The 15,285-nt window shown below is 36.0% G+C and overlaps 1 protein-coding gene across 4 annotated transcripts in view; it reads right to left on the bottom strand.

The window, feature by feature from the left end:
* Positions 1–13,945, bottom strand: part of dazap1 (DAZ associated protein 1) — a 33,846-nt gene extending 19,901 nt beyond the window's left edge. For 2 of the 4 annotated variants that reach the window (XM_032572786.1, XM_032572787.1), the window contains exons 1-6: positions 13,728–13,942; positions 12,762–12,802; positions 8,820–8,986; positions 7,642–7,707; positions 6,390–6,497; positions 2,737–2,785 (exon numbers count right to left, since the gene is read on the bottom strand). In XM_032572786.1, the coding sequence (XP_032428677.1) occupies positions 2,737–2,785; positions 6,390–6,497; positions 7,642–7,707; positions 8,820–8,986; positions 12,762–12,802; positions 13,728–13,759 (463 nt within the window). In that variant the 5' untranslated portion in view covers positions 13,760–13,942. Of the gene's footprint in view, positions 1–2,736; positions 2,786–6,389; positions 6,498–7,641; positions 7,708–8,819; positions 8,987–12,761; positions 12,803–13,727 lie in introns of all 4 variants that reach the window. The other 2 variants (XM_032572784.1, XM_032572785.1) reach the window with 2 other exon arrangements.
* Between the last annotated feature and the right edge of the window lie 1,340 nt (positions 13,946–15,285).

Consider the following 15,285-nt stretch of genomic DNA (forward strand, 5'->3'; position numbering starts at 1 on the left):
ATTACAGGTTTTTGATATAACACTAAACGCAGAATTTGATCAGTGCAATTGAAAATGTGGTGCCAGTTTTCTACCAGTAAATAGTACATATGGTTAGAATATATGCAGTAAATATTTCATATGCACCCATCCACCAGAATAACCTGATTGAAAACTCTCAGTAAGTCGGTTCTCTCTCTCACCACTTATCTCAGTCTAAGCCCAGTCTAAAAACTGATGCACCTTATGTAGACCCCATTTCAGAGTAAAAATGAAGTGCTGTTAGAACAGGCCTGTACCTCTGTGTTACCTATCAATGCACAGTAACCTAAAGGAGAAAAGACAAATCTTATGAAAACAAAGTTATCACATTCAAACCATTCACAAGGAGAAAGGGGACAGAAGAAAGAAAAATAGAAAGGGCTTACTTACAAAAATACTTAACTTTCTACAAACGGGAAAACATACTATGCCATTTAAGATACAAGTACAAGTTACTTCTAAATCAAGGTAAAGAAAACTTATTCCAATCTTTAAGACATATATAAAGTAGTTTTAGAACCAGAAAATGTTAATACTATTAAAGATTAAATAAATGATTGTTACTGATGCAGAACATCATGTTAAATCCCAATGATAAACTATTCTGGGTTCTTCCCAACAGCAGATGAATGGTGACATAAAAGGCGGAGCGATAATGGAAGCAGAGGGTCAGCGGCCGCCGCATCGCCGCGATGTGAGACGAGCGCAGATGAAACAGCTGTGACTGTTTCAACTCAGCGGGCCGAGCCAGCGGGACGAGTCTGATTCCCAAGGAGAATGCTAAAAGTGTCGACACATGTCAAAGGCTCATCATTTATTTATGACTTAACCGGACAGATGTAAAAGTCAGTTTATTCTGCAGTCGGGAAATAGGTTAGAAAAACTTTTCAATGGGTAAAAAATGTTTAGCTTAATGCTATTGTTCCTGTGGTAACGATCTCGTATTCGCCATATGGATTTTGGGCTTCGAACCGCCGCTCTGAAGGACAAATCCCTCTTTAGATGCTCAAACTGTTCTCAATATGCCAGCTTCACACTGTGATTAAGTACTGTATTTTTTGGAGCATCTATTTTTCCCACAATCTGTCTCCTTATCAGGTAGCAGTTCCTTTTAGCTCCCAGAATGCATTTCATTAATTTCTTCATTAATTGGATGAATCTGTTTTGTTGCATTTTATAAGAGAGACATCTTCTATAAAACAAAAAAAAGAAAAGAAAATGATAGTATTTTATGAAGCTATACATCAACATGTATAATTAATGCCACTGTGGATACATATTTGCATTCACACGTCCCATGTGGGATTTTCTAATTTTTCTTTTCTCATAAGAAGAATTGTCTTTATATCAGCACAGAAAAAATAATGAACTCATTTAATTACAAATATTTATTTTAGCTGTGTTTTTAGGGTTTAGTGTAGTCTTTTGTGCACGTTATAATACATTTAATAATATACTATTAAATTTAAATGCATGTGTCCTGGTGCTTCCGTTCCTATAAAGCAAAACATTACATAAAACCTTAGACAACAATGCATTAACATTAACTGAATCCTGTTAAAATACACAAAACATTTGCCCTGATGTCACTGTCACATTAAGTGGAAGGGACATTTTCAAGCAAATGTGACAAAAAAGTAACTAGAATTTGCAAAATTTCTGCAAAATGATTACTGATTCTTTGCAGAAACATGGAGAGCCATTAAAGTTATTATAGTGTCTTGAACAGGTTAGAATAGGTACATCATTCAATGCATACAGTGATTTTCTTTAAGATCTTGGGCTGATTTTAGGAACATTTGAGATTCAATAACTCTCTGAAGAATTTTGAATTAAAATGAGTTACAAAAATATTTAATTTCCCTGTAGGATCAATAAAGTATTATTGAATTTGAATTGAAATGGAAGTATAAAAACCTCCTAAACATGAATTTTGCATAATAGTTCCCCTTTAAGCAAATAAATAAATAAATAAATAAATCCATAAATAAATCAAAATGGCGTTCTACCGCGTGTATTTTAAACATTTTACTGTCCTAAATCAGGACACTAAAATGTCAAAATCAGGAATCAGGAGCCGATGCAGAACCTTCAACTACAAATAACCTCAAGTCAACAAACAAATGTCATAAGTCATCTTGTTGGAGGTATTTTTAAAGCTACAGCCTCTGTTTTTAGGTTTTATTGTCCTTCAATGTAAGAAATCTAAAATAAATAGCTTCCTTGCTCTGTTTGATCACCGATTTCTTTTCAGAAATCAATCTTGAGGAAAATCACAGGAAAAGACTCATGTTCTCCACCAAGGTCACAACCCACACACTACAAAGCAAACCCTACAATAGCTACAGTAACTTCAAAACACATGAAGGAAAAAACAATAAAAACACAATGAGTTGAGGTTTTTTTTCCAATCATGAAGTGATATGAGATGGTGAGACGAGTTAGTATTTTTCTATTAAATGGCTTCTAGAAAACTGAGCTTCTTCTATTAATGAAACATTCTGGGTTTATTCCAATCTGGTTTAAGTGCCTTTGTTAGTTCAGTGTGCGTCCAACATAAAACTCCTGCTGCAGGGTAACATGTTTTAAGTGAAGTAAATGGAAATGAATGGGTTGTGATTTCTCACTTTGGGCCAGAATAGTTTGTCATGGGATTTAAGATGGTGAGGAATAGAGCAGGAGAGAGGGAGGGAGAAAAACGGGATCAGCTTTTACCTCGGGGCCTCTGCTTCTCCGCATCATAGATCATTACCACCTCTGTGACCTTGAATGGGACAAAAGGAAAACAGTGGCTCCATTTAGAAAAATGGACAGGATCCTTTCATATTCAATTTAATAACCCTCACTGTTAACGTTCTTATGCAATGCCATGAAAAAGTGTTTCATTCTACGTTCACACAGCAGGCAAATGCGACCCAAATCTGATTTTTGTTTCTTTTTTTGCCCAAATGCGACCTTTATCAGACTTACCAGTCTGAACGACACAATTCTGATCTTTTCATTCCACAAACCAAATCTGATTTGTCACTTTTATATGCAATACCAAATTGGATACGTATCCAGTTGTTTTCAAGCATCTGCTGTATAGCTGGGTGATAAATCAATTTTATTGATTAATAAAATTTTATTTTTGAAGAATCTGGATTTATTTTTTTTCTCACTAATGCACTCTTTGAGTTTCCATAGTTCAGACTGAGTGTTGTCAGCCATCTTGCCTGACAAGCATGCTTACAGCTTCTAATTATTTCGACTTTGAATTCAGTTCAGCTCACAGAAAGAATGATTGGGGGAAAAAAAGAGTTTAAGATTTTTAAAAGTAATGGAAAAAAAGATTAAAATCAGAAATCAAATTTAGCATAAAAAATTTTGGAGATTTTATTTTTAAGCCTCATCGCCCAGCTCAACAATCATTTCGCATTTTTTATCAGGTTTTCATGTCGGTGATGTGAAACGTGTCATAATTCTGCACCAAAAACAGCCAAATGGGATAAATCCAGATGTAAACTATGGCTGAAAATTATGATCATGAAGTTATGAAAAAAGTCTGTTCAACTTTTTTCTTGCATCACATCGAAACAGACTTCTCCGCAGTCAATGTTCCAGAAAACACTGCTGCTATTAGTTGTGCTTTATTTTTATTATCTTAATTTGTATTATGATTTAGAGACGATACCGTTGGCTCACGTTGCTGAATAAACTTTAAAATCAATCCATAAACGGCTCCATCAGTTATTACTTCCATAAACAATGTGTGACGTCTACATTCTTCTTGGGGTCGTAAACTGATATTTTATTGCGGTCGCATTTAATTAGTAGTATGAACAAACAAGCAAAAGAAGAATCAAAATCAGAATAAAGTATCAAGATCTGCTGTGTGAATGTAGCTTTATAGATTCAAATAATCAAAATTGATAGACAAAGGTAACCTGAGTAGATTATTTTACAAAATAATTTCATTTAAAATGGAAAAAAATGGTATCCAAGGCAACCAGCCACTATGTGAAACAATAACTGCTCACTTTGTTAAATCAATTTACTGTAATTAATCGTAAATATCAGTTCAACTTTACAAGCAGAGCTGCAGCATCCAGAATCTCCTCAAATAGAACCTTCTCCTGCTAGTTTAAGCTAAAAAAAAATCCAAAAAATAGATTTAATAACGCATGAGAAAACCATTGACATCCATCAGTCTGGAAAAGGTTCCAAAACACTTTGTTGGATCTTATCAATTAACGGATAAATCTGCATCTTTAACACAAATTAGCCTCGTCAGCTGATGTGGGCGCCGCACCTCGGAGCACCGGCCACCAACTACAGGCAGCCAGTGTGTGTTATGTGATAGAAAAATGAACTGGGGCGTATTTATGAACTGATCTGTGCAGCTGCCCTCTAGGCTCCAAGACTCCAGTGAAACAGTGAGAGCCATAAACAACAAATTATAAAGACCTGGAGTACATCTGGCCAGCCTACAAAAACTACTCCAGGAGTGAAGTGGCGATTCATCCGGGTCACAAAAGAACCCAGAACCACATCTAAACCACGCTGGTCTTATTTGCTTCAGTGAAATAAGTGATGATGATTCAACAGGAAAGATGCTCAGCAAATAAAATGGCATCCATAGAAGAGATCAGAGGCTAAAAGGGACAAAAACAAAGAATCTTTTGACATTTTTGAGAAAATATTTTGTCTATTAATGAGAAAAAAAAAGTCCCATTACATCTGGTGTAAAGCAGCATTTCAGAAATAGATCATCATACTGATGGTCAAACACGGTGCCGGTAGTATGAGGATCTGGACAGCTTGGAATTACTAAACTCTGCTGCACACCAAAAAAATCCTGAAGGAAAATGTTCGCCCATCGGATCGTTACATTAAGCTAAAGCAAATTTTGACGAGCAGTCACTTCATCTCTGGCTAAAAAAAAACACAATGAAAGTTTCTGGGGGTTGGTCTAGTCAAAATCTGCACTTGTATCTAATGGAGAACAGACCACTGACGCTCAATAACCCTTAATTGTGGCTGAATTTAAACATTTCAGCCACACAAAAGATCATCAGTTATTGTAAATCAGCTGTCTGCAACCCCGTCCTCCAACACCTGGATGCATCACTGCTCCAGCATTACTGGCAATCAGCAGGTTTATTTTTTTTTAACTAATTATTAAAGCTGCTACAATCTCCTGACAGTATGAGAGATAATATGTGAAAAACTAAATCAATTTCCTCCATCTCCTCCCTGTGGTCCTATTGCCATCTGCAGAAATACAACGCTCCTGCTCAAAAACAATCAGAGCCAAGAGGAGGGTCTTAGTGCTGTCAATCATACTTGTAAACATGCTGCTCACACCCACCTCCACGACAGTGAGTACAGTGGCTCAAGCTCAAAATTGCTGCTGTTCTGCAGCTTTGATAAAGATGGGGAAATAATTTAAAGTTATGGAAAAATTGGCAATTTCTCAAGTTCGATACAATCCGCTGTGGAGGAGGAGCTGAGAACCTGTAAGTCAAGCTTATTCAACTAATTTTAGCATTAAAGGTGCATTCCCACCAGCCCTGTTTAGTCCGCTGTAATTAAACCCTACTTCATTCGTTCGCATCAAACTCTAATGCGAACCAAAAAATAAAATCAAAGTCTGGTTTGAACTCTGGTGCGGTTTGAATGCATATGTGAATCCCAAGCGGATCAGAAAACACTCCAAAAGCAGGAAGTGGAATACAGCACAGGGCATTCTGGGTAAATACAACCCAAACAAACGTGAGTCTAGCCCTAACTGGAGGAATGGCTCATTGTTTTTTACCAAAAGCAAAAGTGAAATCCTACTAAATGTGACACCACTTTGTTTTTGTATACATTTTTTCAAAGGTTAGTAGGATTCAGCATCTTCTTCAGTAGTTCTTGATGCAGCGCCCCCACAGGTGAGGAGGGAAAAAGGTTTTTCAAAGGGTTTGGTCCGTTTGACAGTGCAGTGAGAAGGAGAAGCGCACCAGCTGGCAAACAAATGTTGCAACTTTGGTCCCAAACCAAACAGAGTCTACTGGACTATCAGGTGTGAAAAGACTCCAAGTCTCTGGGTTTTCTCAAAACTTTCTACTTCAGCTTTAGTCATTCATTTGATTCAGGGGCGCTGGAGCAAGAAGTTGCAGACACTCAGTTTTTCACATAGAATCAAGTTGGTTTGGCTGGCTTTTTTTTTTCTTTTAATGAACAAAATCATCATTTGAAAACTGTGATTTATATTCACTCAGGTTATCTGTGTCTGAAAAACTTAAATGCAACAGAAAAAACAAAACCAGAGGAAATCTGATGGTGCTTTTATTTTACATTAATGTGATTTTAACCAACACTAAATGGGCAGCAGTGATACTTACCACTCCGAATCTATTGAAATAGTCCCTGAGTTCAGGCTCTCCGCAGTTATGGGGAATTCCACCTACAAATATCTTCTTAGATTTATTGCTATCAGCTTTGCTGCCCTTCTGAAATAAAAAAAAGCAAGAGAGTGGATGGATTTGATATCAAAGTGTGTTACAGTATCACTTCAGGAGGAGGAGGAGGTCAGTACGCTATCATCTATTTAGACGGTGCAGAAGAAATTAGGCTCTTCTACTGCCCTGGGGTATAATTCTTAACATGTCAAGTCAATGCAGCTCCAGTCTAGAACACGGCATCTTCCACTTACAATCAACCGCAGAGCTTTTCTCTGCTGCGGCAATCTGGCAATAAAAGCAAGACGCTGCTTAGATAACTTATTTTTTATCCATTTAATCTTGACTTTTTTTAGTAAAAACCAGCTGATTAACTTGGGGGGGAGTTAAAAAGCTGACATTCAGTCTTTGTACAGCCAAATATGTCACTTAAAATGATTCCAGCTTTGCTGGTTGACCCAAAAATTATCCAAGTTGGAGGAAAGATTTCTCATTGCCTAAATAAATTCAATGCTGAGAGCTATTGGGGGGGGGGGGTTTGCATCATAAAATCCAGTTTATTTTCAAATCCAACTTAAATGTTAAAAATGTTTCTACAAATTACTAAGGAACCACAGAGACAGGAAAATCATAGATAAGAAATTTAATGTGTGACTGCATGATAGGGCTAGGCAATAAATCAATTAAGTCTCAAATTAAGCAATTAATTAATTATATCAGTTAAAATGAGCTAAATGTAAAATTTCTGAAGGGTAATTTTACTTACAGAGACATCATAATCCAATTTATTAATTGTTTTTACTTCAGTTTTATTTATTGTTTTTGGTTGTTGGTTTTATTTTGGATATTTAAAATGTTCTGTACAGAGTTAAAGTTTATTCGTCTTTGAGAAGGCAAACTTTCATTAATTAATGAAAATAATAAATATAGCACTTAAAAATGGCCTCAAAACAATATTATTATTTATCGAAACAATTTCTGGAACAATTTATCACCCAGGAAAATGTGTAATCATGAAGTAGCTACAGTTAAGCACATTTTTTGTTTTTAAATATTTAATTTTAGGAAAATATGGATTTTTTTCCCTCCATCATTGAACTCCATCGGTTTCGTTCAGAGTGACGTCAGCCCGCCCAAAGCCGCCATCTTGTTTAATAACCGTGTTTTATCTGAGAAGTAATCAGATTACTCTTACCCAGCCCTCCTTGGTCCGAGACTTTTCGGGCTGCATTCCTCTGGGTGTGCATGGCTTTGGGTCAATCTGACGGGAGAGGCGGAGGAAATATTTCCACAACATTCTCACAGAGAAGGACAGCAGAAAGTCAAATGTAGATTCATGAGCTAAACGCCTAATGATGCATCATATTAACGCGACAACAAACATGACGCCTGCTGCAACTAATGATTATTTTTGTTAGAGTATTCTATTGATTATTCTGATAAAACTGGCCCATTCTCCAGATTTGAAGCCTTTTCTTACATTAGAAATACATTTTAGAGCAACTTGGACTCCTTTACCGCCTCAGCAGAACCCCACTAAGAACTGAGTGCATGTATCATGAAAATACTTTTCTGCAGACAAATATCTCTTCTTAAAAAATATCTGTTGATTTTACATGATACTGCAAAAGAGAAAATGTGTTTTTCCATCAACTGAGACTTTAAAGACTTAAACTAACTGATACACTTAAATAAATTAACTTACTCTTACTTTTTTTAAATGTACCTATATATATCTGAAAAAAAATTAAGAGACCACTTAAAATGGTCAGTTTCTCTGATTTTACTCTTTATAGGTATATGTTTTAGTAAAATGAACATTGTTCTTTTATTCTATAAACTACTGACATGTCTCTGAAATTCCATGCAAACATTTTGTACTTATTTGCAGAAAGTGAGAAATGGTCAAAATAACAAAAAAGATGCAGTGTTTTCAGACCTCAAATAATGCAAAGAAAACAAGTTTATATTAATTTAGATACAACAATACTAATGTTTTAACTCAGGAAGAGTTCAGAAATCAATATTTCATATTTGGTGAAATATTTGGTGGAATAAACTAAGTTTATTCCACCAAATATGGGGTTCAGTTCAGTGCAGTGGGCTCTTAGTTTAGTTATAAAGTCTATATACATATAGAAAGTCTATATACATATAGACTTTATTGTCTATATTTGTATAGACAATAAAATCTTATATTTACTCTAAACATAACATTTCACTCATAGGACTGCACAGAAAGATCTAGTCAAGCAAACCATCATCAGTCTGCTAAGAATTTCTCTTTTTCCTCAAATAGTTTCCTATAAATATGAAATATGTTTATGCACAGTTAGCACAAAGCAGAGCAGTTTAACAGCCTAAAATACTCACATTTCTTCCATCAAGGTTATGTGGCTTTGTCTCCAGCACTGTTCGTACACAATTAGGGTCTTTGAACTTAACAAAGCCGAAGCCTCGCGACTGATTTGTGGTTTTGTCCTTCATGATGACACAATCTACTACCTCTCCATACTGCGAGAAGTAGTTTCTCAATGTTTCTAAAAATGCAGAGACAGACATTGCATTGATATTTCACAGCATTGTAGGAAATTACAACCACAGATTCAAGAACAGAATCAAGAAATACAAGCAGGATTTAGATTTTTTTTGTGCTTTCATTATGATAAATGGAGGATGAATTTATGCTTAGCACTTAAAGTTGCTCTGAAGATGTAAGTGGGACAAAAAGAAGTGCAAAAGTAAAGCATCCTGAGCTGCTAAACCCTGAAAATCCTCCTGCGACCTTGAATTTATGTTGTATCAGATTACCAGGGATTGGACTATTTACATGAAAACATTAAGTTAGGATAAGACACATACAGAAACTCCCCAAGAGCAAACAAAGCACAGACCTAGTGCCAAGCATGCTACCAAGCACTGCAAACCCAGCACACACCCAGGGAGCCGATTCAACCAAGACGAGCAAGTTTGAACAAGTGAGAAGTCACTTTGGAGAGCTAGCATAATCGGTTTTCTTTTTGCTGAAAAGCCCTGGGGCATCGGCGCAGAAGAAAAGCCACAGAGTTACGCAGAACTGTGGTGCAGATCTTACAGTTAAGACGTCGGTAAATACGGACAAGCTCTTGTGCAAAGTTAAACAACGGCAAATTAGCCATGAGCTGCAGAAGGGCTCCAAGCAAACCTGGTAGTCGACTCCTGTTGGGTCTAAATGCAAGCGGGACGTAAATATAAACCAACTGCTTTTGATTTACAGTTTTTCCTACCAAATATTATGTGAAAGCATCATAAAGATGTGCATTTAAATAAAACTAAACTGTCTCAACAAACAAAAACACTTCCCTTTAAAAAGAAAATCATTAACACTTATTAGATCATATCTGGAAAATACTTTGAATGACTTGAAAGAGAAAGATCAAAGCAGAAACAAATCAGTATTTCCTGCAGCCGTTTGGCCTCTAACATTATTTCCTTTCTATGATGCAACCATAATTAATAGAGAGAGACTAATCAATTGATACATTTTGCATTTGATCAGCAGATGAAATAATAAAATGTATATTTTTCTTTTGTTTTAAAATGTCAAAACAGACAAAAATGGCAGTGGTTTAAAAATGATAAATTTTGATAACAGATTATTAATTCCATTTTTCCCCTGAAAAGATTAAGATTAAAAGATACAACAGAACTGAAGACAAAAATGGTTCATTTGGTTGCAAACCTGTACAATTAATCCAGCAAAAATAAAATTCTCCAACAATTTTAGTAAATAAATGCATCAACCAACTGCATGTACTTTGACTTTTCTTTTTTATAAAGGTATGTAATTTATTGCTTAAAGCAAACATTTAGATTATTCATTCAAAGTCATTTGGATTCAAAACCAATTCCTGTATGAAAAAACCCCAGCAGCACATTTTTCTCTTATGAATTAAAATGTACTTAGAATAAACGTTGGAATTGGTGCCTTAAAGATAAACTGAAATCTGTGCATCTCTACTAATAAGTAAAAACTTAAGTAAGAGTAATAAACATGCCTTGTTTTACTATCAGCTCTGGTTCTGCATAACTGATAGCAAAGAGAAGTAATGAATTTATCATCATGTAATGACCATTATTAAAATTTATTGTTTTAGAAATGCTACAGATTTCAGGCCCAGTTATCAGATGGTTTCTTGTACTTGGTTGTCAGTTCTTCAGATTTTTATTTCACATTTAGTCAAAAAATAATATGCAAAATTTCTGTGGTTTTATAATAGCACTATCCTTATTATTATTAGTATTATTATTATAGCAGGACTATTTTATGATGAAGACTGCAGTTTCAATAAATGACATCGATAATGGAAAACCTTTTTAGAATATAATTTGCCATCTACTAATGTTAATGACGTAAACCAGGTGGATTTGATTTACCTTAAATATTAGCTCTATATCAACTGATTTGCTACATGATCATTTGATCGATGAGTCCACATTTAACTCTCATGTTTACATCAATGTAAGCAGGATGACTTTTTGTTTCAGAATATAATTAGTCATTTTAAAAGGTTAAAATATTTTACAATAACAATCATGACTTTCTGGCTGATTAAACTAATACAAATCAATTAACAGATTTTATTAAAAGCATTTTAAAAAAGTAGAGCATCTATGAATGTTTCAGGGAAATATCTGCTAAATATATTTATATTCACATTTCTGAATTAGGACTTTATTATTTTAATTTCTTTAAAATGAGATCAGCTACCCAGATTATTAGCTTTCTAAATGTTGTATCCTTTTAATTTTAACCAATCCAGTCCTGTAGATGAACTATCCAGCACCAGTTCTGTCCTAGAACGACCTTTTGACCCCGTTCAGGTGATGGGAGACGGAAGGAATAAGTAATATAATGTCACTGCTGGACAATGTGTTGCTGAACTAAAGAGCTCCTGCAGTAACAGACTGCTGTATCCTACGTGCACAAAGGAGCGTTAACGTAGATCCTTCCTCCGATCTGCTGTTCAACTCTGTTACCATTACCGCTCCCAACAACCTCCTGTAATTGTCACTTATTGTGAACAGTTTGTTGTTTTTAAGACACAAACACACATTTTGTATATTACTTTTAAAACGATCCTACTCAGTGGCACACAGTTTGGAAGTACATAATTACAATTACTCAATTACATTTACTTGAGTAACTTTTTGGGGGGAAAAAAAACAGAATTTTAAGAGTATTTTTACTGTGCTGAACTTTATTTAAGTAATTTTATTATGAAGTATTTCTACTCTTCACCAGACAGACACACGCTTGGAGTTTTTGTTCAAGTTGCACAAGTTTTTTTTATTGAAAGAAACCGATTTAGAAAGATTTTCTTTTGCCTGATTTTGTTATTTTTGTTACTTCTTTGAATTACTGTAATTTTCATCCTTAAAATACCAAAATTTCCACTTAACTTTATATTTTGGTCTGTCTGATTATGTAACTTTTAAATATTAAATGATTGATCATTTGATCAGTAACTCAGCACTTGAGTAGACCTTTTATCAAATACTTTTTCACTCTTTCTTGAGTAATTTCTTGGATGGCTACTCTTTACTTTTACTTGAGTAAAAACATGTTCAAGTACTTTTACTTGAGTACAATTTTTGTGTATTCTGCCCACCTCCATCTCAGAATACACAATTTTTAATAACTGCAGAGTATTTTTATGTTGCATTTCTACTGTTACAGTACAGTAAATTATTCTTAATTCTGTTTTTATATATTTTCACCTTCGTGGTACTTTACAGGCTTTGATTGCCTGTCACTTTACTTCCGTTGCACCCAAAATTTCCCCAGTGTGGGACAATAAAAAGTATTTTTATTCTACTCTAAACACCTGATGTAAAGTAATGGCTCTTTTCCAGACCTCTGCAGAGCTAAAAGATGCTGATGAGCCGTTTGATTCAGGTGTGCTGGAGCAGGGATGCATCTAAAAGTCGCAGGATATTAACTGGAGTCCTAGCATGATGCTGGTATCATTTGAAAGTTATTTTAATGTGCTTTGACAAGGAAATGTTTGTTTTGAATAGAGAAGCAGAGCATATGGAATTACAATCAGTAAACAATTTGTGCAATACTTGAATGCAGCATTTCATTGGGTTTTACATACAATGCATTCAAATATTTCTTGCCAGTTGTATATTTGACAAGTTGGGTGAGTGAAGAACTTGTGATTTTATTGGCACTGACAGTCAATGCCATATTCAACAAATTAAGAGTATGCAATGACATCTATAGTTTTATTTTCCTGACATACCTACTTATGTTGTAGCAGCAGAACTTACCTTGTGTCGTACTCCAGTCCAGTCCACCTACAAAAAGTTTCCTAAAAGATGAGACCAAACATAATCACTAGTTATAGTAAAGAGATAAACTGAGAGGAAAAACAGAGCTTCTGTTAAAATGTGTGGATACATTATAAGTTTAAAGAAAAACACACACACACACACAAGCTGCTGCAACATCAGGATATAAACACACGGTGCAACGCTTAAAATCACCGCGTTTTAATGTTCGCTGTTCGCCACTTTGCGCTTTAAATACTGCAAGCAGCGGCATCGACAATAAAGAGGTGTTTTACACGAAACGTCCTGCCACGTAAGTCAGCCCGGGACAGAGCCGTGACGTTGGGGGAGCTAACTAGAAACCACCAGCATTCAACCATGAGAGCCCGACCACAGCGAAGCGAAGCGCTGTCGCTCGGCTCGCTGCATGCGGAGCGAACCAAACTCCCGGTGCCGACTGAATAACTGTGAAGTTCAGCGTCCGTTTTAACTGTTCAACCAGCTACCCGGTGGAGATAATCGACACAACATATGAGTCGATAGATGTAAAAACCGAGAGCCCGGTGCAGGAGAGGATGCTCCGTTCTCCAGCAGTGCCCGCTAAATGTCCTAGCCGCGGCGGAGTCAAGAGCTGACTATCGCCTCGCTGCCGAGCGCTAGCAAAACTAGCTCTGCTGCTTGGAGCTAACTAGAAATAAGTGACAACAGTAAAAACCGATTTGACAAGTAGTTTGTCACGACCGCAGGTGAACCGGGTGTAAATCGCCACAAGCCACAATACAAACAACTCACTCACTAGTTTCACTTTTTAGCCGCGTTTCCTCCGGCTTACTGAAGCTAACCGAGCTTAGCCGCAGCTAGCTGTCAAATGACAGCTTGACAACACAGAGCGCAGGCTGCAAGTTACAAAACAGCAGAAAAATGTTCTTGTGGAAACACAGGGAGGCTCTTTTAGGCATATCTCACCCGACTTCATCTCCGACTAAGTTGTTGTTCATTTCTGAGGCTGTAGCGGTGGACTTTGGGAGCTGTGAGCGGCTTCTTGCTTCAGTGCTGCCCCTCTCAGACTGGAAGCGGAGGAAGGTCACTCCGCTTTTTGGTTCAAACTGTTCTGCGCAATGACGACGCTGCAGGGGGCAACAGCCTTTAAAGGAACATTACACCCAAACACCAGCACTCCACGGCTCATTTGCTTAGAAAGTCAGAACTGTAATCTGGAAATTACGTCATGCTCAGTTTGCACCGCAAACGTCACTGGATTTCATTGGGATTTTATGGGATAAAGCAACATGGAGTTCCAAATAACTGTTAAGTTTAATTCAAAGTCAAATACTGTATTAATCCCAGTGGGAATTGAATGTAATTTTTCTTCTTCAAAGACTTGTAGATGCTGAAGGATCTCCTGTAGCAGTCTGTATTACAGCAACATCTCAAGAAGCCTCTGACAGAAGACACTATCCGTGTTTCTATTAATAAAGTTGTGCAAATTGAAATCACAAAAATAAAATCGCTTAATGCACGTATGTCAAACTCGAGGCCCGTGGGCCAAATCTGGCCCGCTGTAGCTTTTTGTGTGGCCCTCTAGATTCTAGACTAAACACTAAATGAGCTTTAATATTATGTTATCAATCAAATCAATGCAGTTTTTATCTGTTTACTGATAAATTATATAAATCAGACCCTCCGGTTTCTTGAGAGTTATTGTGGAAATTTGCATAAAATCAACAAATCCCTGCACTTTTTTGTGCTAAAACATAATAGGGAGTTTATTGCAGATTTTTCTCAAAAATTGTCAAAAACTTTCTTACTTGTACTAAACAGCTGCCACAGCCTTAATTGGTGTCGGATTATAGTCCATGATCTATACAGCGAGTAATAAAAAGTCGCATTTACCGTCATAAACATTGCAAATATTTCCAAATTAGTACCACAAACACTTTGATTTTTTTAAAAATTACAAAAAGAATCATGAAATCCTGAAGGGGCTGAAAAGATGTTCAATAATATTATTTAATTTAAAGAATTCATTGATATATTTAACTTTTTGTGAACAAGTTTTATCAATACATTCTGCCACAAAAGGCCCTTTAAAAGCATTCATGATCTTGATTTAGCCCAAAACAAAAATGACTTTGACACCCCTGGCTTAATGGAAACACACCTATATTGAAAAAACAAAAGTTTTTTGAGAAAAAACTTTTTTGCACTAGCTTGAGATGGTTTTTCAGCCTTAATGAAGCACTTTTTTCACATCACACAAGTCAGGTGATCAACATACTGGCGAAAAGGACGAAGAAGATGGCAGGATGTGGTAGTAGGAGGAGGATGGTTTCTTTTATTAGGCCTATTGGGATAATACTGTTTATTATTCTGATTCTTCTGTCAAATTAATTGGCTTTTTCAAGGCCTTAACATATTCAAAAACTCACCAAAGTTGGCAGATGTGTCTAGCCTGTGTGAAAATTACATATTTTAAGGTTGTAATTTAACAACAGAAACGGCTCCACAGTGCCCCCTGGCAACT

The sequence above is a fragment of the Xiphophorus hellerii genome, chromosome 9 (assembly GCF_003331165.1).
Source record: "Xiphophorus hellerii strain 12219 chromosome 9, Xiphophorus_hellerii-4.1, whole genome shotgun sequence".
Lineage (NCBI taxonomy): Eukaryota > Metazoa > Chordata > Actinopteri > Cyprinodontiformes > Poeciliidae > Xiphophorus > Xiphophorus hellerii.